This window comes from Caretta caretta, chromosome 5 (genome assembly GCF_965140235.1).
Source record: "Caretta caretta isolate rCarCar2 chromosome 5, rCarCar1.hap1, whole genome shotgun sequence".
NCBI lineage: Eukaryota > Metazoa > Chordata > Testudines > Cheloniidae > Caretta > Caretta caretta.
In genome coordinates, this window is record NC_134210.1 from 58,545,030 (window position 1) to 58,570,505 (window position 25,476).

A 25,476-nucleotide genomic window follows, 5' to 3' on the forward strand; every position below is an offset into this window, starting at 1 on the left:
GAAACAGGTTTTAGAGTGGTAGCCGTGTTAGTCTGTATTAGCAAAAAGAACGAGGAGTACTTGTGGCACCTTAGAGACTAACAAATTTATTTGAGCATAAACTTTCATGGGCTAAAACCCACTTCATTGGATGCATGCAGTGGAAAATACAGCAGGAATATATATATATATATATATATACACACAGAGAACATGAAAAGATGGGTGTTTCCATACACACTATAATGTAATGAGAGTGATCACTTAAGGTGAGCTATTATCAGCCGGAGAAAAAAACCTTTTGTAGTGATAATCAGGATGTCCCATTTCCAACAGTTGACAAGAAGGTGAGAGTAACAGTGTATATTTCCCCATGCTTATTTCCCCCACACACACACTGTCACTCTCACCTTCTTGTCAACTGTTGGAAATGGGACATCCTGATTATCACTACAAAAGGTTTTTTTCTCCGGCTGATAATAGCTCACCTTAAGTGATCACTCTCATTACATTATAGTGTGTATGGAAACACCCATCTTTTCATGTTCTCTGTGTGTATATATATATATATATATATATATATGTTTCTACTGTATTTTCCACTGCATGCATCCGATGAAGTGAGCTGTAGCTCACGAAAGCTTCTGCTTAAATAAATTTGTTAGTCTCTAAGGTGCCACAAGTACTCCTCGTTCTTTTTTCTGAGGAAACAGTAGCAACTAGTCAGTCATGTCATCATTAATTCTATTCCTTTTTAATTCTACTTATCAGTTACAAACCTACACCACAGTTTGTGATCTCCTTTTTGTTTACAGCTTGAAGTCCTGTCTTACAAACTTCCTTTATGCTATACCACCTAAAATACTGGGCACCATTTCACAATAGCTCTTATTATCAGTCATCAAACCCTTAATGGCTAATTGTCAAAATTGATTTCCTCATAATTACCTTCAGCGTGATCATTTTAAATATATAAAATTAATGTGCTGTGTATGCTATTTCTGGCTTTGATCAGAGAACATGTATGCTTTCAAAGCCAAATTGGATGCTTTGCAGGAATATTCCCCTATTTTTTCCTTTTGTCTAAAAATGTTTAAAGTGCTTTCTGTCTTCTCTGTGTTATAAATGTATATATGTGTATTGTGTGTCTTTGTGTGTCCTCTTGAAGTTGCTGAACTCTTTAGAAATGATGGGAGTGGTAGTGGTGACGGGGACTTGGAGTTCTTCCTGCCTGCTGTCCATCAACATGGTAAGCATCATGGTCTATCCTTTGTTTCTTAATTCATTACTGAAATATCTCACCCTAGTCCTCACTCATTTGGATTGGTTATAACTGAATTATCTCTCTCTCTCCCTCTCTATGCATTTCAACATAAGCTGAATTTCAATGACTATCAGCATAATTATTTATTCTGTAGAAAGTAGGAGCTTCCGTATAGTTAAGCTTGAATCCAAATTCCTTGTAAATCCCTTTGTTTTGTTCCTTTATGAATTTGACTTGGAAAATTGGTTTGGCTGAATATTGCTGCATTTGCTCTATAAGCAAAACATGCAGAAAATCCGTTAAATTGCAGGTAATTAAAAAATTGCCCTGCTTTGATATTTTGACTCATGCCTGACATAACTTGTGTTCAAACTTTACAAAAAATAATTAATTTGAACCACATAATGAAGCCAAACCTGAAAAATGTTGTCCGTTTTTTTGAAGATTGAAAAAGTTTTGAATGCTTTTTCCCACAATTTTTCATGTGTATGCATGTCTGTGTTGCCTGGTTCAGTCCAGAAGCAGAAGTGTAGAAATACAGTAAACAAGCAGGGTCTATTCTTGGAGAATTTCCAGTCTCCCTAGAAGCCAAAATATCCTGTTCGTGTGAGACTTCCAACCCTGTTTTGCAGACCCAAGAAGTTTAGAGAAGCATCCAAACTACACTAAACTTATCCAAGCCAAAAAGTACAAACCACTTTATTCATCTCTGGCTTTGAATTTCCCCCCTCAAATATATGTGTGTGTGTGTATACACATACTTAATGGGGCTCCCTGTTGTATATAGGATTTATTTTTCTCTTCCTTCTTCTGAAAGGGTTTCTCAGATGACCTAACTACTGGCTTTGTACAGTATCACAGTTCTCTTTCTGCCCCCCTTCTCTCCCAAATCCCTCTGTGATAACACCTTCCCTTTAACTCTTTACTACTTTCACTGTGTATTTTCATTAACTGTGCTTCAGAACTCTGGTCCCTCGGTTCTCAGTCACCCTACATTTCCATTTCCATTCCAGCAGAATGGGTGGCCAGCACTGCAGTACTGAAACTAGAGATCATAATTCCATATTGATGTGTGGGGGTTTTTTTAACATCACTGTTTAAACATTCCTATTCAAGCCAATAAAGGAATGATTTTTTAAATATGCAATCATCAGTATATATACAATTGCATGTTTAACTTGCACATGCAACTGTCATAGTTGGGTATACACATTAGGTCATTAGTGCACACATATGGCCAGTTAGATGTAAAAATGGCCATTTGCATGTTTAGATATGAGTTCTGTGCATAATGGTTATAACTGTGCATGCAAGGTAGTTGTGTGATGTTACACATACAGTTTTGTAACTGGGTCCTAATAGTCTCCAGTAATTTTAGAACCAGAATACTTTCTTTGTAAAATTGTCATCCAAGAAATAGCAAGACGATTTTTATGAGTATGCACACAAAATCATCAAAAGATTTTCAAAGATGACTAGGTGATTTAGACACAACTCCATTAATTTTACTGATAGTTTTGTGTTTAAATCTCCTAATTTACTGAAAAAATCTCATTCTTTGCCTTTATAATGTAGTTGAAAAAATAAGACCCTGACTAAAACAAATGCATTATCACATCCGGATTTAATTGCATTGAATTTTTTAGTGCATTTCCAATAATCTCAATTTGTTAATGGAAGGAGTAGAGTTATAAAACTGAGCAAACTCTTCTGTGGGCATAAAATGCTTAGATATAGCGTTTACCTCCAATTAGGAAGCATTCATGCAGAAAATATTCTGTTCATTGTTCCCATAGTACACTTCTTCTTTTAGCTTTTGATTTAGTGTAACTGAAGATACTGAAAAACTAATTCAGCTTTCTTGGAATTTGTACCTACAGCCAGCCTGGGAATAGCATCCCACATCATAGTGACCATTGATGCCTCTGATGATGCTCATGGTGTGTTTGAGTTCAGCGCTGAATCGCTCTTGGTCAGTGGGACAGAACCTGAGGATGGAGACAGTGTAATTGTGCTTCAGGTCACTACACTTCGCTTTTCATCTGTTGCTACACAATGCTTGTCTATTATTTCTTTCATTAGGGTTTCTGTGATCCTTTATTAAGGGTTGTAGACTTGTGGTTGTAACTTGAACAAACTGTACATTCTTTTCACAATGCTTAGTTAATAAATTACTGTCAAATTTATAAGGTTAAATTTATGATATTAGTTAACAGATATTTTAAAAATAGAATTTTATCGTCCACTCAAATATTAGGTAGAGTAGAACCTCAAAGTTACAAATACCTCGGGACTGGAGGTTGTTCTTAACTCTGAAATGTTCATAACTCTGAACAAAACATTATGGTTGTTCTTTCATAAGTTTACAACTGAACATTGACTTAATACATCTTTGAAACTTCATTATGCAGAAGAAAAATGCTACTTTTAACCATCTTAATTTAAATGAAACAAGCACAGAAACAGTTTTCTTACCTTGTCATTTTTTTTAACGTTCCCTTTATTTTTTTAGTAGTTTATGTTTAACACAATACTGTACTGCATTTGCTTTTTGTATGTGTGTGTATCTGCTGCTGCCTGATTGTGTACTTCAAGTTCCAAATGAGGTGTATGATTGACCGGTCAGTTCGTAACTCTGGTGTTTGTATCTCGAGGTTCTACTATACTAATCTCTTATTAAAGAAACAGAATTGTTGATGGTATAAATTATTTTCTTACATAAATATTAAAAGAGAGGCTGACAAATACAGAAGATGGGAATGCAGCCTAGCTGAGGCAGTAATGGTTATAGATTTGCAATAGGGATTCATATTTAACCCATCATGTCACAATTTTACAAGTCTTTCAATAGATTGGGATTTTGAGAAATATCCTTTTTCCTCCCCTTTGTAGTACAAAAATATTTAAATTTTCACATTTTGTGCTTTAGGTTGTCCGAAATCAGGGGGCCTTGTCCTGTGTCACTTTGCAGTGGATCATAGTCTGTGATCCTACTGAAGATCTGATCTCCACCTATGGCAATATAACTTTTGATATAGGGCAAAGAAGAGCAAACATAACAGTGCAAGTCTCACCTGATGAGTATCCTGAACTGGATAAGATGTTTTCTGTTTTGATCATCAATGTTTCCAGTGGTCGTCTTGGAATTCGTACTAATGCTACATTAACTGTTCTAGCTAATGATGATCCATATGGAATTTTCATCTTTTCTGAGAAAAATAGACCAATCAAAGTTGAGGAAGAAACCAAAAACATCACCCTAACAATAGTACGATTAAGTGGTCTCCTGGGTACAGTCATGGTAACATACAGATCCGTGGGTGATGATGAAAAGTCACCCTATCTGAAATCAGATATTGCCAGAGCAACACAGGAAAGAGACTATATACCCATTTTTGGATTTGTGATCTTCAGAGCCAATAAAAGTGAGGCTAGGATAACTCTTCCTATTTTAGATGATAAGGATCCAGAGAGATCAGAATCTGTGTTTGTGGAGCTACTCAATATTGCTTTGATGGAAAGAGTGCAGGATAGACCAAGTAAGTGCTTTACACATAAATTGTATGCATTTTAGAGACTTGGTAATTGCAGTAAAATTTAACTGATCAAATTATAGTTTGCTTTCCTACCTCAAAATGTATTCATTTAAGAGATCTCTGTGTTACGTTTGGTGTTCTGGCAGTGTATTACCTTAAAATATTCCTTTGTCAGGATGCCACTGAAAACAATATGATTGTATTTCTTGTCCCTTTTTGTATTATTTTAACTGAGGCCTCTCTGGCCATGTAAATTACAAGGTTGGCTGTGAGCACGAGGTTCTGTTGATCAATCTCATTATTCTTGAGAAGCATAGCATAGTGAAATGACCAATTAGAAATTATATTGCATGCTGACCTTATACTTTGCTACTTCATGAACTTTTGCCTGTTTCTTTTAAATATAGAAAATGCATGCTGATCAGCCATTCAGTGATATTTGGGAGACCATAGACTGATTTGCCCTTCACAGTTCCCAAGCTTGTCTAATTAACTCTCCTACTCATTCTTGATAATCAGGAAAGCTTCAAATATATCTCTGTGGGGAGAGTGAACAGTTATATATATTTCATCATAAGAACCACAGAAATAATACTCTGATAGAGACTGTAGTGTGATTGCTACAGACCCGATAGAGAAATGAATGAATAAGTAATGATTTGGCACTGTCCCACCTTTTTGAGAAATAGGCTGATCATGTATACCACTTCAGAGGCTGTGATAGAAAACTCCTGCAGTAAGATATCAAGCTGTGCAGTTCAGGATTTATTGTTATGTTGTAATTTCGATAAACTTCTAAAAACTTTTATTAAGTGAGGTTGTGAAGTGTACTCTGTCCAACTATGAATACTTTCAGTAAACTAGTTTTGTTGAAGAATGGTAGTAACTGATAAGATACCATGAAACTCACTTAAGTTTCTGAGGTCTCCTGTAGGTATACAATAAAGATCCCAGACTCTCTCTTACCAAGTTCCTGTTGTATTTCAGTTATGAATTCTCCTCGCCTTGGACCTAAGGGTGATACAGTAGCTCATATAATTATCAATGCCAATGATGATGCTTTTGGAACACTTCAGCTCTCCACTCCAGCTGTGCGAGTTGCTGAAAACTACATTGGACCGATCATCAATGTGACCAGAGCAGGAGGAATATTTGCAGATGTTTCTGTGAAGTTTAAAGCTGTGCCAATAACTGCAACAGCTGGTAAGAAAAGAGAATTGTAAAAATACACATACTGTGTCAAGGTTGCAATCCAATACATAGCATATAGATTCATAGATACTAAGGTCAGAAAGGACCATTATGATCATCTAGTCTGACCGCCTGCACAACGCAGGCCACAGAATTTCACCGACCCACTCCAGCGAAAAACCTCTCACCTATGTCTGAGCTATTGAAGTCCTCAAATTGTGGTTTAAAGACTTCAAGGAGCAGAGAATCCTCCAGCAAGTGACCCGTGCCCAGTGCTACAGAGGAAGGTGAAAAACCTCCAGGGCCTCTTCCAATCTGCCCTGGAGGAAAATTCCTTCCCGACCCCAAATATGGCGATCAGCTAAACCCTGACCATATGGGCAAGATTCACCAGCCAGATACTACAGAAAATTCTTTCCTGGGTAACTCAGATCCCACCCCATCTAATATCCCATCACAGGCCATTGGGCCTATTTACCATGAATATTTAATTACCAAAACCATGTTATCCCATCATACCATCTCCTCCATAAACTTATCGAGTTTAATCTTAAAGCCAGATAGATCTTTTGCCCCCCACTGCTTCCCTTGGAAGGCTATTCCAAAACTTCACTCCTCTGATGGTTAGAAACCTTCGTCTGATTTCAAGTCTAAACTTCCTGGTGGCCAGTTTATATCCATTTGTTCTTGTGTCCACATTGGTACTGAGCTTAAATAATTCCTCTCCCTCTCCGGTATATTCTCTAGCAAGGAAAATCAACAGGAGTAATGAGGCGCTTACTTGAGTAGTAAAGAGTAATAAAGAACATAGGCCCTGTGCTGTATGCCAGCAGAAATAAATAGCATTTTAGTTAATAGCAATTATTAAAGAAACTATTAGTGGATATATGGTTTATATGACTGTCAGTAATACACAACTGCTTTATGAAAGGGGCATTGTCATTTTAGAGTCAAGCCCAATTTAAATAAATGAGTTAAAAGCAGTTTCAGGATTAAGATCACCTTCCCATTTTGGGCTTTTATAGATCCACATTTTACTATTTTAAAAACTGGTAATCTCTCCTGGTGTTGTCTGAAAAATCCAAAGAGACAATGGAAACTGTTTAACTTGGACCTTGATCCTGCAAACTTTTATTCACATGAATAATCCCATTAAACTAAGAAAACAAGACAAAGAAAGTGAAACATTGGAGAAATAGGTTTCAGAGGAACAGCCGTGTTAGTCTGTATTCGCAAAAAGAAAAGGAGTACTTGTGGCACCTTAGAGACTAACCAATTTATTTGAGCATGAGCTTTCGTGAGCTACAGCTCACTTCGCTGTAGCTCACGAAAGCTCATGCTCAAATAAATTGGTTAGTCTCTAAGGTGCCACAAGTACTCCTTTTCTTATTGGAGAAATATGTTCTCTTTACTCTCTTTCAGCTGTAGTAAACTCTGATGTTACTTGTAACAGTACTAGGGAAAATAATTCCATGTGGATTTTTAAGTTGATCGTCATCTTTTATGTAAACATTATAGTTATATTATTGCTAAGGACTTGTCTTCATTGCAATATTAGCTCAAAGCTATAACTCAAGTGTTGCCCCAACCTAGGGTCCACACACACAAGATTCCAGCTCAAGTTAAGTGTTAGTTTAAGCTTGAGCTAGCTGATCTGGAGGTGAGTGTGTGTGTGTGTGTGTGTGTGTGTGTAGGCGGGACAGAGTGCTGCTGAAGCATAAGGTAATAATTCAGTGGGTAATGGGGATGTAGCAGCTTCAATTACAGCAACTCATCAGATGCTAATCTAATCACTCTGCTAAACCAATCATTCTGTATAGCTTGAATGGTGTTTTCACAGTGTGGTCATTCTTACTTGAGCAAGCAAATGGTTGCAATCTGTTAGCTAACTCCACTTGGAAGAAGGTGCTTCTGGTCACCAGTGCACCTGGAACTCCAAGAGCAGTTGGCAATGCAGACACAACCCCAGACTGGAAACCCCTTTGATAGAGTGGGCATATCCCATTCAATAATGGGATTGGACAACACCAGCCACTGTCTCCAAATGTTTCCCCCATTTACCAGTATAATCTCTATCTTGTCCAAGCTGAGCCTCAACCATTTCTCTGCTGTCCAAGCCACAGACTCCAACTGACACTAGAAAAGCAAAGTTACTGTATTGTTTGGGATTGCAGAGAAAGGAGTTTTATTGGGTGCTGCATGCAACCACGATAGGAATAACAGCATGTAGGAATTGTGTTTAAAACATTTCCTGAGGTAGCAACATCGTTTTTCTATGCACAGGTGAAGACTACAGTGTAGCCTCATCAGATGTTGTCTTACTAGAAGGGGAAACCAGTAAAGCGGTGCCAATTTATATCATTAATGATATCAACCCTGAAGATGAAGAAATCTTTCATGTGCAGCTGCTGAATCACACAACAGGAGGAGCCTTGCTTGGAGCATTGACTCAATCAGTCATTACCATTGAGGCCTCTGATGATCCATTTGGATCTTTTGGTAAATTGGACCCATTTGAATGTCTTTACTTTTTCTTCTTTAACAAATCTGTGTAGACATGTTGTGGATGTACTATATCTTCCAGGGTGTGCCATGGTCTCCCTCTTAGCTGTGCCATCACTGTGTATTGTGGAAAATACACGCTGGCCAGGGAGCCTGGCCCTGAGGAGAGAATGGGTGCAGGAGGCACTCTAATTACAGCTCCCATGAGGCCCCATGAGGCTCAGTGGAACTCTGTTTAATGTTGAACCAAGCCAAAACGAAACGTTTCATTTCAATTAAAATGAGAATGTTTCGATATAACCTAATGGAAATTTTTTGAAATTCCATGGAAAAACTTTGATATTTTTAGTTTTTATCCCATTTGGGACAAAAACAAATGTCCAGAATTTCCAGCAGGTTAGAAATCCTGTTTTGTTTTGTTTTTTGATCAGCACACCTCACCGTGAACCTGGGGTGGATTTAAACCGGTGACCTAGAAATGAAAACTGTGTGCCATCACTAACCCCGTAAGCCATCCAGTCTACTGCGTTACTAAATAGTAAACCAATATAATGTTTAAACAACTGGGAGTTGAAAAAATCACATATATAGTGGAAGTTATGTATTACTGTTTTCCATGGAATTTTTTCCCACCTCATGTGCTATCTTTACAGTAGAACTGATTGAGAGAAATGGGGGGAAATTGTGTGGGAAAAAATTCAGCATAATTTTCATTCTGCAGGTTTAGAAAAAGAACAAAGTTTATGCTCATTTGAAATTTTGTATGAAAATTTGTTTTTAAATTTTTTGGAACAAAAATGTTCATTTTTTGGCATTTTGACTTTTCCTTGTGTTCTGCCTTTTTTCCTCTTTCCTTCTTTGTTTTTTGTTTCCATATTTTAGTGGCAAAAGAGGAAAAGACAGAAAAATTGTGATCTAAAATAATGAAAAATGGCTACAATTTTTGTTTTGTTTCTTTTTAAAAAAGGACATAGTAAAACCCCCAATTTTTGTGAAAAATCTCTGATTTTTGGGGAAAAAAACATTTTTGAGAAAACATTTTTGGTGTGAAATATTTAGATTAGATCTGTCTGATTGCTGTCTCTATTCTCTTGCTGGGAAAGGTGATTAGAGGTGGCTCTTAGTGTCTTTCTCTTCCAGTTCTTAGTAAACATGTAGTGAAAGGTTCCTGATCATGTGTGGGAGTTTACCCATCACTTACCTGAACTATATATAGGCAAAGCTAGTAGACTTAGCACCTCCATTTCACAAACACCAATTATAATCTCATGTCAAATAAAATAAAATAAAAGTAGTTTAATTTTGCAAAGTGTATATACTGCAAATGGTTTCAGCAAAATGAACAAAGAATTTTAATGAGGAATTTGTTTGATTCCTTAAGCCTCAGTGTTAGTGATGAGGAAATAAGTTTCTCTACCATGTACTTCAGTTTTTCAGGTCAATGAACTCACTGTGGAAGAGCCAGAGTTCAATTCGATAATGGTAAATTTGCCAGTAATCCGTAATGCTGGGACACTTGGCAATGTTACCATTCAGTGGATTGCCACCATTAATGGACAGCTTGCTACGGGTGACTTGCGTGTTATCTCTGGTAATGTTACCTTTGCCCCTGGGGAAACCATTCAGACGCTGTTGTTAGAGATCCTGGCTGATGATGATCCAGAAATCCAAGAGGTGAGTTGAACATCTAGACCCTATCTGGAATGACACTGTCCAGAAATGTTTGGTATCTCTGTTTCATATAGTGATGGGTTAGAAACCAAGAGATTTTATTCAAAAGAAAGGGAAATCAAGCTGAAAATACTGTTCTGGAAAATTATAAAACAATTTTCAGATACATTAATTAGTATTTATTCTTTGATCCTTGCTGCTGATATTCTTCTATAAGATTCAATAAATCTGTGAATAAATGAGACTATCTAAGCAGTGTAATCTTTTTCTTAGGTTTGGTTTACTAGAGATAGATACATTGAACCTGATTCATTATCTAGCTGAACATCCTAGAATTATATTGCAATATGTATGGGAAATAAAACTAAACACCTGGTTACAATATGGATGAATTGCAGTGGTTAAATCTGACCCATGGTAAGGCAAAACTGAAGTCAGTGGTGTTGCACTGGTTTACACAAGGGCTGTACATAGACAATTATATAATCTAGAGAGAAACAGTGCTACAGGGGTGGGAGAGAAATTATTACAATATGATCAAACATGTTACTAAAGATTGTATAGTGTAACTAAGAGGGAAAGTGCTTTCATATTTAAGTGTGCACATTTGAGTAATTTATGTTTTGTGTCTGACTTGGTATGGAGTTTTGAAAGAGTTTCCTATTTTTTCATAAGTTTTAGTTCTTCTGAACTATCCTGGTCATGAGCCTGAGGAAAATATAGTATTTCAGTATTTTTTTTTAAATAAAGGAATGAAAATAATCCTGAAACCAAAAACAGTTTTCTATCTGGTTTGGTTTACACCACCATGATGTTAAAATAAATGATTAAGCTAATTAAAACAAGCACTCTCAATTCTGTGGCTATGTTTAGACTCTTTCAGAGTATCTTCCCTATTTTTAATTAAATAGAGAACTGTTTGCTCTACAAAATTGCCTATAGTTTGTGTCATGCAACAGTGGGTATGATAAGGAATGTAATAAATAAGTTCTAGGGCTTTTTGTGAGCATGAAACTTTTTGCATGCAAACAAATGCACGAACGTTTTTCATGCACTAAAATCTTCATGACCAGTTGATGGGATTTCTACACGCCTGTAAAATCTAACTGACCATGGGTGTTCAGACTACATCAAAAGGGCTGTTATAGTAGAAATTTCCACTAGTGTAGATCATGTTTTACAGGTAGTATGAATTTTGGTTATGGAGTATATCCATGACAGTTGTACTTCTTAGCAGTGGGGAGAAGAAATCTTCACTGCATCTTAAGCAGTGCGTGTTATGTGTTTCAGGGATAATAGCTTCTCATATCCCTTGATAATATATCGATGGCATATACCTTCTGTAGTTATAGCAATGCTATTTATGATACTGTAGAGTAATAACTCTATCTTTTACTTTGTCACTTACTGTGGTGGAATGCTGGAATGACTATAGGGAAGCCAGCAGAATCCCAAAAATGGGATTCCCCAAATTTTAATGGGTAGATAGGAGTGTAGGAACATGACTTAAATTGATTCAGTAATAATTGAAGCTGTGCAACTCACTGCTCACCCAGAACACTTCTGTGTTAGTCTTTTAATCTGTATGGTTTGCTGTTTAACATGTAGCCTTAAACAGCCCTTTAAATCCAAACATTTTAGAAACATGAAGGGCTATATCATGAACCTTTTGGTGTTATTAATGAACAGTTCCTTGCATGAGTAATCCCACTGCAGTCAATAGGGCTACTTAGGCTACTTATTACTGCTCACCAATGGGAGCCAATAGTTCAAACCTAGCTGGCCCTAAATGATTTATCTTGGTTTCGCAATATAATGTTATTAAGGAAAGTCTAATTATATTTTTAGGTTATCCATGTGCAATTAACCCAGGCCTCGAATGGAGGTGCTATTGGGTTAGATGGCATGGCAAATATTATAATACCTGCCAATGATAATCCTTATGGAACAGTCTGTTTTCATCATGCCTTGTACCGAATTCAGGAGCCACTGGAAAGAAGTTCATTTGCAAACATAACTGTCAAGAGAAGGTTTGTTTAATGTTTGTTTTTTGTGTAAGTATTCGTGGTCCTTCTCCTGTGTCTTTACCGAAATTACAACTCCATGGGCTTTTTCTCATTTTAAATTTTGTTCTGATTTCCTTCTTGTACAGTTTAACTTGTCATCTAATCAGAGTAATCTTTGGCTTCTATATTTATGCTCTTTTAGTTTAAACCACATATGTCTCTTTATCAGAAACATTTAGAAAGAAACGTCTTTTTAAATTTGTCTTATTAATTCTTATAAACATTTAGGGCTAGAGCGTTCCCTGCTCCCAGGAGTCTAGACAGAGGATAAGAGAGGGCAAGGCTAAATATGGCTGTGTAGAAGCTGTCTATATCATGACTCAGGCATGGGGGAGGGAGAGCAGGCATTACTTCTGTGATATGACCTCCTATGAATAAATGGAAGGAGAGAGAGGACAGGGCAGGACAGCTCTGGCTTCTCTCCTTGGCCATCTGGCATAGCTAGCAGGTTGCAAGGGGAGTAATCTGCATTGTTTCAGCTATGTATGATTAACCATAACACATACTATAAATAATCAGAGGTGCCTTCCACACAGGGCCACAGCTAAATTATTCTAGTAGCAGCTTCAGAGAGGATGGATTTTGAATGGTGTTTAGATTGTTTGAAACCACTGAACAATTTTGAAAAGGCTGATAACTTGTATTCAGGTCACTCTTCTTAATGTAGAGGCCTACAGATGTAAGAAAAACTGTCTTCACTTATTAATATGACTGTCTTATCCATCACCACATCCTTTAGTGAGGGAAGATTTGGTGAACTGCAGGTGTTCTACAGTACTTCTGAGGTTGATGTAGTAGCTCTTGCAATAGAGCAAGGCCAAGATATGCTGTCCTACTATGAATTTCCTGTGCAAGGAATTCCTAACCAGCTGTCAAGGACTAAAGTGAATGTCTCAACAGCAAGTGATCCATTACACACCTGTGCAATTCAGTGCCTAAAAGAACAAGCATGTTTCGCCTTTACATTCTCTAGTGCCTCTGGGTTTCCTTTGTGTTTTTGGCTGACATCATGGATCAGCCAAGTAACCAATAACTCAGGATTCTGGACCTACAAGAAAAATGTCACCAGTGTGTCCTCTCTTTTTGGTGCACAAGCCATTGCTGGCAGTGACTATGAATCAGTTACAGGTCAATGGGCCATAATGCTGGAAGGGGAACAGTTTGCAAATCTCACAGTTACCGTACTTCCTGACAATTTGCCAGAGTTGGATGAGAAGTTTACTGTATCCCTTTTGAAGGTTGAACTGATGAACACCTCAGCCAGCTTAAAAAACCAGCCAATGATAGGAAAGCCAAATACCTCCACAGTTGTCATAACGATGAATGGAGATGCCTTTGGAGTGTTTGTGATCTACTGTGTAAATCTCAATGCAACAGAGAAAGGTCTATATGTGGAAGTTGAAGAACGTCTTCAGACCAATGTGCAGCTTATGATACACAGAACAGAAGGCAGCCTGGGACAGGTGACAGTGGAATGGAGTGTGATTGGTGGAACAGCTACCCAAAACTTGGATTTTGTAGGTGGTGGTGAGATTCTGGTGTTTGCTGAAGGTGAGGCAAGGTTTACATTCATTTTTTCCCTTTCTAGATGGAGAAAAGTAGAGGGAGCTAGATAAGTAGATTTCTTGAGTTTTAAACCTGGGTGTCAATTTATTACTAGGCTGTGCCTTCTGGAATACACTCTGTTGTGTGATAGATGTACATTCTCAAGCATATTATGATATTTAGCAGCTCATCAGCATGAGCCTCAAGATACAATTTCCTGTAATAAAATATATATATATAAATGTAATAGTAAAATTTGTAAACATGACTGGGTCCTTCAGAGAACTTTGCACTGCTCTAGTTTTCATCTCATTTACACTGAATAACTCCACTGAAGGCAGTAGTTGTACCAGTGTAAGTGAGATCAGGATGAGGCACAAAGGTGTTTTTTTTTTTTCATCCTTCAATGCAAAAACTAATCTTTAAAAAGCCAACCTTTTAAGATGGCTGCCCCCGCTTCCCCAATTAGCTGTGTTCTTGAAATGAAAGTATCTTTTTAATTTAAAAAGATTTCATTAATTTCACAACAAAGAAAGCATACCTAAGAATTTACAAGTGAGACAAATAAGTAACTGGCAGACATTGCTTATATGCAATGCAGCATGACACATACATCATTTTGATGAATGATAGAGAGAGGTCATTTACAAGCAACTGAAGGGAGTGTAATATACACTTTTTTACTATGTCATTTATGTTGATGAGTCATCATACTCCAACTAATGACCAGCAATGCTAATTCTGACACTGAGATATAATTTTGTTGGTACTTTATAAAAAAGATTCATACAAAACAGATTAAAAAAGGAATTAAAAAGACAGTAGGGTAAGAAATATGTATTTTGTGACCAAGTATGTTCATAACCCTAAAACATACTTAAGTATTTCACATACATTGAACAATAGGATTGTATTGGAGATTTCAGTGTTTTTTTGGGAACTGGTTGACTAGTACAGTTTTCTAGTTATATTGGTCTGATTGGGTAACATGGAAGGTAGATACCAAGTCCATGTGAAAGGCTTGTGGGATGAGAGGATTGCTGAATGCAAACCCTGAGTTGGTCTATTCAAATTCAATTCATACAAGAGAGTGTATGTGTATATATGTGTACACCCCTATATATATAGCATTTAGGTTGTTATTTAAACTCCGACTTGGTAAGACTATTCAAATTCAGTTCATTAGAGAGAAAAGGATGCACTGTTGTTTTCTTTTACAAGAACAGCTCTCCCCTTTTCCAAATAGAGTTAGAAAGCTGAAGCAAATACTGAGTGATTAAAGTGTTCCGCGCACTCAAAAGTTAATTATTTCCTGTTTGAAGGCTGTTTGTTATAATTGACATGGTACGTTGAATAGTTGTTGCAGTGCTATAGATTTACATAATTTATATATTTTTAAGTATTTCCTAACAAAGAGGATGATTAAGCCCCCTTTGAAAGTGTAGAATCATAGGGTTACAAGGGACTGCAAGGTCATCTAGTCAACCCCTTCTGCCAAGATGCAGAATTTGTGGTGTCTAAACCATCCGAGACAGATGGCTATCCAGTATGCCATTTGTTATGGCTTTGATACCTATATTTTCTTCTATTTTTCCTTACAGGTGAAACTAAAAAGATGGTCACATTGACCATTTTAGATGATCCAGAGCCAGAGGATAATGAAAATATTATAATCAGCCTGACCCACACTGAAGGAGGAAGTCGTATTCTTCCTAGCTCAGACACTGTCACTGTGGTTATTCTGGCTAATGACAATGTGGCAGGAGTTATTAGCTTTCAGACAGCCTCAAGATCTGTTATTGGTCATGAAGGTGGGTTCCTCTTTATGTTGACCTCACTAACTCCATTTGCGATCAACTTCTTTATTCATACTTTCTCTTAATGAGGACTTACATTGTTTGTCCATTTAATTGTGTTGGTAAAAGTAATCAGAGAACCACTGAGTATATGCAAAGGACTATCTAGCTACCCTTCATGTGTTCCATTGTAGTTTAGATGTCTTTCAAATATAAGACTCAGAAAACCCATTGACTGGATAGAGAGAGATTGGGTTCAAAACATGCTATATAACTTCAGCAGTACTTCCCATTTGCTTTCTGAAGCTCACATCTTGTCACTCTAGTTTTAACACCTACTAGCCCCTTTTTAACTTTCCCCCTTATATTCATTTAGTGCCAAATTCTGCACCTGGATACAACCCCTTTTGACTTCATATTATATAGGTACTTATGCATATCTAGCAGTGGTCTTATGTATAACTTCTGATATAATAGAATAGAATATGTTAATGATTCTCACCTGCTTTAAATATTCTGAAAGACACTACTAAAAAGATATTGGGACCTTGTTAAGCGTTAGCACATCTTTTTCTCATTCCCTCATTGCCCTGCTGGTGGGTGAATTACCACTTGTGTTTTGACTGTGGCCACTGATTTGGGGTGTATCAGTCCTGTCTTGTCTCTGTCAGGCTTAAAATAGTGTCATGTGGACATTCAAGAAGAACTGTAAGAGTTTGAATTGGACAAAATGTTTTTCTGTTAGTGCCTTAAAGGGGCACATTGCATGTTTGGTCTAAAGGTTTGCTGTATTTTTATATGGTGATTGCTTTGGTTTGTCTTTTGCTTGAATCTAAAAGAGCTACAGCATCATATTCCTCTAAAATTTGATGAGCAGTCTGTCAAGACAAACTAAACAAAACAGACGTTCATTTCCCAGAGAATGTGTAGATTGTACTTTTTTGTTGGAAAAAAAAATTCTCAATTGATCTTTGTAAACCAAATATGATAATTGCTATACATGAAAGGACATCATAACTCTTTGAAAATTTTATGTAGGTGGTTTATGTTGATTCTGTGCTGGTGTGTGCCTCAGTTTTCATCCTTTATTCCTCTGCATTAATGGTTCTGATCAGCATGTCAAACCAGCTGTAATCTGACAAGCTAAGAAGAGCCATCAATGAGCACAAGGAATTAACAGAAACTGTCTTGATACCAGAGATTATGGTGACCCTCATGAATCTTTTCAACTTGTTAAAGTTAATTTACAAAACATTAGCAAAACTGGTCCTTTGGAACTGAAATGTTTTGTTCTATTTGGAAACTCCACTGAGCATTGATTCTCCAGCTACAAAAGAACAAGAATGCATTGGCTTGCAGCAAGAAAAAAAATAATCCTATAGAATCTCTTGATTAAAAAGAATGAACTAGGTCTTCATAGGGGCATACGGAGGGCTTGATTTTGCCTTTTAATACCTGTTTTTTCTTGTGCTGAAACCATAACTATTGATACCAGACAAAACAACTCCAAATGCTATGTTGTTTAATATTTACTGTATTACTAAATAGTTTCACTGTCCATCAGTTTAAAAAAGTTATTTTCAAGATAAAAATATTGTACATCTCACACATTTTTAGGCAGGTATTCACTGTCCCTAAGCCACATGTATAAATCTTCAGACTTGGGTAAGACACTAAAAATTAAAATAGGGGGAAAAAGTGAAATTGACCTAATGAAACATTTTCAGTCTCCAGAGATCCTTTTATATTTGTTCCAGTCTACTGAAGGCAGAAATTGTATTCATAATACTCACTTTTACCTGAGTTCTTTCTGGATATGACAACCAAAGATCTTAGTAATACTGGTCACTAATGGACTGCCCAGAATCAGTAAAAGTGTTCACTTAGATTAGAACTTTTAATCCAGTGTTTTGATTAATGACGAGTGCTCAAGATGAGTGCACATTGTAACTGATTCCCACATCATAATTCATTTTGTTGTGAACAATGAAAAATCATTGTATTGTATGATTTTGAAATATGCTGTGTCTTATTTGTGCATTTTGCAATTGTGGTACTAAAATATTCTAAGTATTGATTTTGTTTTTAAATGGATGTGCAAAATTCTCAAATAGGATAGAATGTGTTTCAGTGCAGTGTTGAACAATATGATGATGTTCCTCTTTGGAAACCGTAGATCTGTTGTGTACACTCAGGTTTGCCGCTCTTCAGAAACACAATCATAATGATGTCACATTGAATAGATTTTGAACTTTCTTTTCTATTGGAAACAGCAATGGAGCAGCTTAAGGCAAGGTGTGAACATCAGCACAATCCCAGGAGTTAACTTTTGAAATGCTGACGCCTAAATACACATACTATTCTACTTTATTGTAAATGGGCTTCATTTTATGTTTGTAAAGTTCATATATTTTCTTAAAATTATTTATACTGCTTCTTTAAAAATTATTTCTATTGTAGTCTCCTAAAATTAATAACTAATTTCCATCTCATTTCAGTGATGGACAAATATGGGATAGCAGTGGTTCTTCAACAGAACAGAAAATACCTAGAATAATTTTATGATGTCCTTCCTGTCAATTTTAGCAGCATAATACTACTTATAAGTATCCTGTCACGTGGCTGCTCTAAATTACACGGGGCTGGACCGCCCCCACCTGACCCTATGATTATGGCGGAGCCAATGTGGTGTAAAGCCATCATAGCCACATACCTTTCCTTCCCTTTCTTAGCTGCACCAGGCTGAGCTCAGGTGCACCTTTGGATCTGGCTGAGATCTCACACACTATAATCCAGGAAGAGTTCCATTAAAAACCAGTGGAGTCACACTGGTGTTATATCATGATACAGACCCAACAAGTCAAATCATATGCCCATTTTATGCAACAATAAGGGACACAAGTCCTAGCTGGCCACATAGACTGGTTTTGCACTGGACTATTATCCAGAGAAAAGTAATCGCAGGGTAAAAAAGGAGAGGAGGAGAATCTTGCCTCTTCTGTGAGTGGTAGTTTCAGATAGTTGTAGAAGCACCTGGTCCTTTCTCAGCCAGCCTTACCTTCTCCCCTCTTTTGCCCTCCAGCTGGGTTTGTTCAGAGGCAACTTGAACCATGTAGTTCCATGGATTTGATTATGCCCAGGATTAGCAACAGTGAGAAAAATTCTAAATAATTTCTTTGAATATCTCTAATATAAACTGGTCAGAAAGTCATTTTCTGGCAGTAGAAATATTGAACAGAACTTGTGAAGGCTGTATTTATGTACCCCTAAAATATTGTTTAAGGAGGAAAAATATAATCTTAGCTGCATGCATTTTCTTATATTTCAGTGAATAAGAATGATGCAGCATAAAACCTTCAGACAGCTAAGAGATGTGTTGTATTAACATACCCAAATATTTTGATACTGTAGGTTTCTGCACATTTTCCTGTCTTTCAGAAGCCAATGCAATACTGTATGTACTGGCAAGCTTAAACCTTGTGCACCTGAAAAATACTGTTTAAATACATATGCAGTATGCTTATGTTTTAGAAATAAACATCTGTCATATAATGTGTATGTATACATATATATGTTCACCCCCCCAACTATACACGCTAATGTATATCTTCATGTTGATATAATATATGAAGCCTCAAGCCATCTTTTTACATTTATGAGCTTATTTTTATCTTTTTGTTTTTCATACATTTTGCAATGATTGCTATACTATTCATTAGTTTTTTATTAAATTGTCCATTAGACTGAATGATAGAAATGCGAAAAGTATAATTATTGTATTTTTTATAAATTAACATTGATAACACTTCGGTCGATTGATATAGTATGTCCTGAGAAATCATAGGAAGCTATTAACTTTTTGTGAAAAATTTCTTTTGTATTTTAAAAAATCTATAACTGATGCTATTATGTAAGTTAAAACTCACATAAATGGAATTTACAGGTAATTGCAAGCATTTTTGTGCATGCATTGTGGAAAATTACATTACAGTGCAATATTATCAACATGTATATTTCTTGCCAGTGAACTGCTATAGGAATTTACTTGTGTCATAGCTAGTACATACAGCATTTACTATCTTGTGTAGTCTACGGATTGCCATTGTTCTGGTGTTTGTGCATGTTCTGATGGGTATGGGATTCTGATGGGATTCATTTTTGCCTTTACGCTGTAGTTGCTTTATAAGTCCTCGCATGCATTTGATAGCTTTTTCCATTACATTTTTCAAAATTGAACTAAAAACAGAACTGAAAGGTTTAGAATTTGGATTTCTCCTTCTTCTTTTATGTTAAAAGCAAACGTGTGTTACATAGTGAGCCTCTCTGTAAAGTATCAGTGGATACTTGAATTTCTTGGTTTTGGAAAAGTTACCATGATTATGGAATGCATGCTTCTGATTCTTATATGACTGATACACAGCAAGGCAGTTTCCCTACAGCAAACATTTTATGATGTTATTATTCCTAGGAGAAGAATTGCAGTTCCACATCCTAAGAACTGCTCCTGGACTGGGAAATGTTACTGTTAATTGGAAAATTGTTGGACATCGCCTAGATCAAACCTTTGAAAACTATTCTGGAGTACTTTTCTTTCCCGAGGTAACCCCATACAGAGTAACTGTGTTCAGCAGCCAAGGCTAGAGATAATATTGAAATGAAGGCTGAAGTGGAAAAGGGTGAACACCTTTCCAAATAGTATTGTTTCCTGACCTATTTGATTTTTGTAGCTCTCTATCTTAGAGGTCCAAATTGTAGGTAGCTTTTAATTTTTGCTTTTTTAAATTTAAAACTTCTTGGATGGAATCATTCAAAATCTGTGACAGATAGCATCCTGGGTTTTGTACAGCGATAACTAACCTATTTTGCCACTTAAAATAAACAGGAGTCATTGAATCTAACATTCTGTGTTCATCTGCTGGATGACCATATTCCTGAAGAAAAGGAAGGATACCAAGTAGTCCTATTCGACATCAGAACTCAAGGTAATGCAAAAGTGTAGCATGGTGAATCTCAAATGGGAAAAGGATGTCATTTGCATTATTGTTTTAATTTATTTGTGACTTTTTAAAGCACTGTACTTTATTACTTAAGTTGTGAAACTTTGTTTCCATGTACTGAAGTTTGGTGGTCCTTCTTTATGTGCATACTGGCTCTAGAGTGTTCTGACTGATATGTTTTGATTGGTTTTACAGTGGGATCAACTCTGTCCAGCAAATTCTGTGAGAGCTGCACCCCTGTAAATAGGAACAGAATTGGACCCAATAATGCCTTTTGGTTATAGTTGCTATGAAATAAGCCACTATTTATATCTGTTCAGACAATTCGTCTTGTCCTGTCACAAGCAGACTTCCCCATTGACTGTTGATTTCTGCAAGGAGGGCAGTAGATTCTATTCCTGCCATTCAGATTATGCTGTGGGAGAAGCATCTAGATCTGCATTTTCTCTGCCCATAGTCACTATTAAACAAATATCCATTACTAAAGCCGGGCTAGATTTGCAAAGGAGTTCTTGCTTCAAGGTGCCCCAGCCACGCTGGCAAAACCAAACCTTACCCTGTAATTACCCATCATATGAATGTACATTGGATGATATTCTGTCTTCTCATTTGATATTATCCTTTCATTAGATATAGCTTTATTGTGTTGTATTGTGCTATATTTGCTCTAGAACATGTATGGAGCCACACTGGGCATAGAAACACAATAGATGGTATCATGTTCTCCCTGATTCATTGTACTGGGAATATGATTGACTGCATGGCATGTTGAAGGAAATAGAAATATAAACTGCCATGGCTAATAAAAAAAAAACAAAAAAAACCCCCACTTCAGCAGCTTAACATTCTGTGTAGTTACTCCATTGACTGTTTTACAGGCGTTTCTTCAATGGGTGCTGCTGTCCTGGATAGCCAAGGGTATGAAGCTGTTTTGACAATAGAGGCCAGTGATGAACCACATGGAGTTTTGAACTTTGCTTCTTCATCCAGGATGGTTTTGATCCAAGAGGCAAACAAAACTATTCAACTTTTCATCAGCAGAGAATTTGGATCTTTAGGTTTGTGTAATTTCTCTAGATACAGAGGTTTTATGTGTCTTCTGCAACATATTCTGTTTGACGAGGAAAAGTCAATGGGAGTCAGATGAATCAAATGTTCATCTCTGTGTCTGCTCTCTTACTTTCAGAATCTTATTTGCAAAAATGTAGTTACAGCCAAAAGTTAAAGAGGACAGTAGCCAAATATTCTTGCTTTCAATTTTAGTCAGTCCCCTCCAGAAACTTACCCAAATCCCTTCACCTCTAACTGTCTGCAGGGAAGGACTTCTCCCTGCATAACAGTGCTTCCTTTGTGATCCACGAGTCCCTGCAAAAAACACACACTATTGGAGACCTGGTGGAAGTGGTGGGGAGAATGGGCCTTTAAACTTAGGTCTTCATGAAACTCTGCTAGTTTTAATGTCATTCTCTTCTCCTGCCCCTTTTTGAAGAACTTTACTGCCCAGTATGGTGATGTGTTGGCCCTCCAAGAGATATTTCCTAAAGCTGTTCGGGTGTTTATATGAGATACTTGTGTCCCCGTGGCTGTAGTTATTATTATTATTACATAATAATAAGCTGTATTGTGGTAGAACAGACTGGGGCACCATAGTACCAATCTCTATACAAATATACAACTAGGCTTGGCAGAATTAATTTTTAAAAATATTTTCAATGGATAATATCAATGTTTATTTTTAAGTTGTTTTTAATTTTTATTGATTTAAAATTTCACAATGGCAGGAAATTGTTGAGGGGTCAGGCAGTGGGGGGGGGTCATACAATAATTATTTAAGGACCGTAGATGTTGAGATTCAAAAAGTTAGTTTTATAACTGTTAAAACATAAATTGTCAACATCACATGTCAAAATGTACAACATAAATGTCCTTAAATAAATCTCTGATAAGTTCCTAGGAAGCATTGTTCTTACTTTGTCTATCTGTACATTTTTATTATTATGGGTGAAAATATTTTTTTGTCAGTTGTGTGTGTATGAGCAACTCAATGTTTATCAAAAAAGAAAAGGAGTACTTTGTGGCACTTTAGAGACTAACCAATTTATTTGAGCATAAGCTTTCGTGAGCTACAGCTCCAGCTCACTTCATCCGATGGTCCTCCTTTTCTTTTTGCGAATACAGACTAACACGGCTGTTACTCTGAAACCTGTCAATGTTTATCAACATTTACTGATAAAAATCTAATCCTTCCAAGCTTATATATAGTAAATTACTGTTCCTGCCCCAGAGAGCTAATTCTCTAAAGGAGAAGACATAACATTTGGATAGGATGAACAACAAGGAAAGGTTTGGAGAGGTGGGGTAGGAGAGGCAGGGTGAAATAAATGTGGGTGCAATTTTTAGCTAATCAGAAGTAGTAATTATAATTCACCACCTGCTTAACCATTGTGCTATGACACAGCATAGAGAGCAACTGATGTGAAAAATAATTATTGCTTATACACTAGGACAAAATCTCCCTCTTTCTGAGCAGTTGCAGATATCACCTCTACAATATTGCCAACTCCTTCTAGTACAAGAAGTGAAGGAATGAGCCAGAGTCAAATGTCCTTTTAAGTTCATGTAGGTTTCCATCATTTTTTGTTTTCTCATCAAACATAAAATATTGTTAGGGATTATGACTAGTTTTCAAATGATTATTCCTTAATGAATGCAGCTACTTTCCATTTCTCTTTTAGCAGTGGTCCATTTAGGTAAATTTTTGATTGCTCAGTTGTTTTTTGCAGTGGTATGTTATACATTAGATTGTAGCCAGGTGGTAGATGGTCATAACACAAATAGCCACTCAGTCCCACCATCTTCAAATCTCAGGAAATTGGTAGCTTCTTGTTCGAATGGACTAGCTAGTCTGTCACTTATTGATCATAAGTGGTGATACTGCATTTCTGACACTTGGCTTCTGGGGATGGATGCAATTTGCAACACTGTGTTTCAGAATGAATCAAACTTTGTTGCCTTGTATTGACTGAGGGGAAGGGAGTGGGAACAACTAGGAAAAGACATAAGAATTGAATAAAAACAGAACAAAAAAGGGATTAAAAGTTGAAAAAGCAGGAAAAGAATGGAGAAGTAAAAGAAAAGGGGACAGAGAGCTGCAAGAATAAAGTAGAGATAATGTCTGGGATTTTCAAAGACGCACTTTCAATGGTAGTTGGGTACCTATCTCCATTAAGCCCCTTGAAAGGCCCCTATTCTAGAACATGGCATAAGGGATAGAAGGTGTGGGTAGGAAGTGGGTGGTTAGAGGGCTGTGCTCATCCACCATTCTAGTGCAAGGGAAGCTGAACCAGAAAATTTTGGGAACCTCTGTACTTAGGCATTGTGTCCATTTAGTTTTACTGTGTCAAACCCTAAACTTCTTAATTAGATTGTACTCTGCTTTTTGCTAGGAGGAGGGAAAGAAAAATCTCAGCAAAAATACCCACAAAACCACATTTTCTCCCTTTTGCAAAACACTTTTAAATTAGTAGTGTTTAAAAAAAAGGTCTTGGAGCCTTTTTTCCTTTGGAAGAGGAAAGAAAGATGGTCTTGAGGCTAAGGCACTGGACTGGGACTCGAGATGTGGGTTTTAATTCTGGATTACACTATAGACTTCCTGGTGACCAGTTACAAGTCACTGAGAGCCTGATTCAAAGCACACTGAAACCAATGATGTGGCTCCCGTTATCTTCAGTGGGCTTTGGATGAGGTCATTAATCTGCCTGATGGAGTTGCCCATCTGTAAAATGAGGATAATACTCCCTTCTCCTGCACTTTGTCTGTTTTGTCTATTTGGATTGTAGTTAAATAGGAATTAAAATATAAGAACTTTTTTTGTTTTGTTCTACATTTACTAGGTGTTATCAATGTTACATATGCAACAGTGCCAGGATTGCTCAGAGTAAGGAATCAGACAGAAGGGACCTTGGCTGAACCAGGAGTTGATTACATACCTGTGTCTGGTTGGCTGCTTTTAGGGGAAGGAGAAACATCAGCTTCTATAAATGTTACTATTCTAGAGGTAAATCTTAATCCTCGTCATCAATACATGATTGTCTTTGACTTCAGTGGGTGCACAATCTGGGTCTTAATTCCCACAACTTCTCCATCATTTCATGCTGTATACTGTTTCATTGTGGCTCAGAAGAAATAATGGAGGATCTTTTTGCCCTAATCTTAAATGTGGAAACCAGAGGGGTACAGTTAATCACAGAGAGTGACTACAACTAGACATGCATGAATGGAATCAAACTCTCATTAAGCTTCAATTGATACCTAGAATTCAGAATAGTCTTCATTGCCTACAGATATATATGGATTGATTGGTACATACTTTTCTTTTTCAAGCGGGTACTTCTAGTGCTTTTTAAATTCACAATGAAATTTATGTTCAGGAATAGCTTTTTCTGTCACGGTAGTATCTTTTAAACAAAATATAATACTTTATTTGAAACATATTACATGAGGATCAATTTCAGACCTAATAACTGTATTTTAAGAGGGTAGGAATAAATGAATAAAGTCTAATATAATTTAAAATTGTTGGGGCATAAGTTAAGTGTTGTTTTTTGGTTGACTCACATCTTAAAGGATCATAAAAGGAGAATTTACTGTGCTTTTATTCTGCAGGATGATATACCAGAAGTGCAAGAATTCTTCCTGATTAATTTAACATCTGTTGAAATTGTCATGAATCCTTTGATGTCATTCCCTCCCAGACTGGGTATAACATCTGTATCAGTACCATATTTACTTCACAGTTTATATGAATTGTATATATGTAATAACGCATTGTATTTATATTTATTACAGTAGTATAATGATTTAAGGCAAGGTCAAGGCAAGAATAACTGAAAAGGAGGCTTATGCAATCATAAAGCTTACATTTCTTGG

At 36.7% G+C, this 25,476-nt stretch overlaps 1 protein-coding gene across 6 annotated transcripts in view; it reads left to right on the plus strand.

The window, feature by feature from the left end:
* ADGRV1 (adhesion G protein-coupled receptor V1) overlaps positions 1–25,476 on the plus strand; it is a 416,951-nt gene that overhangs the window by 77,316 nt on the left and 314,159 nt on the right. For all 6 annotated transcript variants that reach the window (XM_075128570.1, XM_075128569.1, XM_075128566.1 and 3 more), the window contains 14 exons: positions 1,148–1,228; positions 3,124–3,263; positions 4,173–4,782; positions 5,767–5,982; positions 8,254–8,469; positions 9,902–10,146; positions 11,992–12,173; positions 12,949–13,760; positions 15,356–15,565; positions 20,019–20,149; positions 20,433–20,532; positions 21,426–21,605; positions 24,441–24,604; positions 25,213–25,306. In XM_075128570.1, coding sequence (XP_074984671.1) covers positions 1,148–1,228; positions 3,124–3,263; positions 4,173–4,782; positions 5,767–5,982; positions 8,254–8,469; positions 9,902–10,146; positions 11,992–12,173; positions 12,949–13,760; positions 15,356–15,565; positions 20,019–20,149; positions 20,433–20,532; positions 21,426–21,605; positions 24,441–24,604; positions 25,213–25,306 — 3,381 coding nt within the window. The remainder of the gene's footprint in view (positions 1–1,147; positions 1,229–3,123; positions 3,264–4,172; positions 4,783–5,766; positions 5,983–8,253; positions 8,470–9,901; positions 10,147–11,991; positions 12,174–12,948; positions 13,761–15,355; positions 15,566–20,018; positions 20,150–20,432; positions 20,533–21,425; positions 21,606–24,440; positions 24,605–25,212; positions 25,307–25,476) is intronic.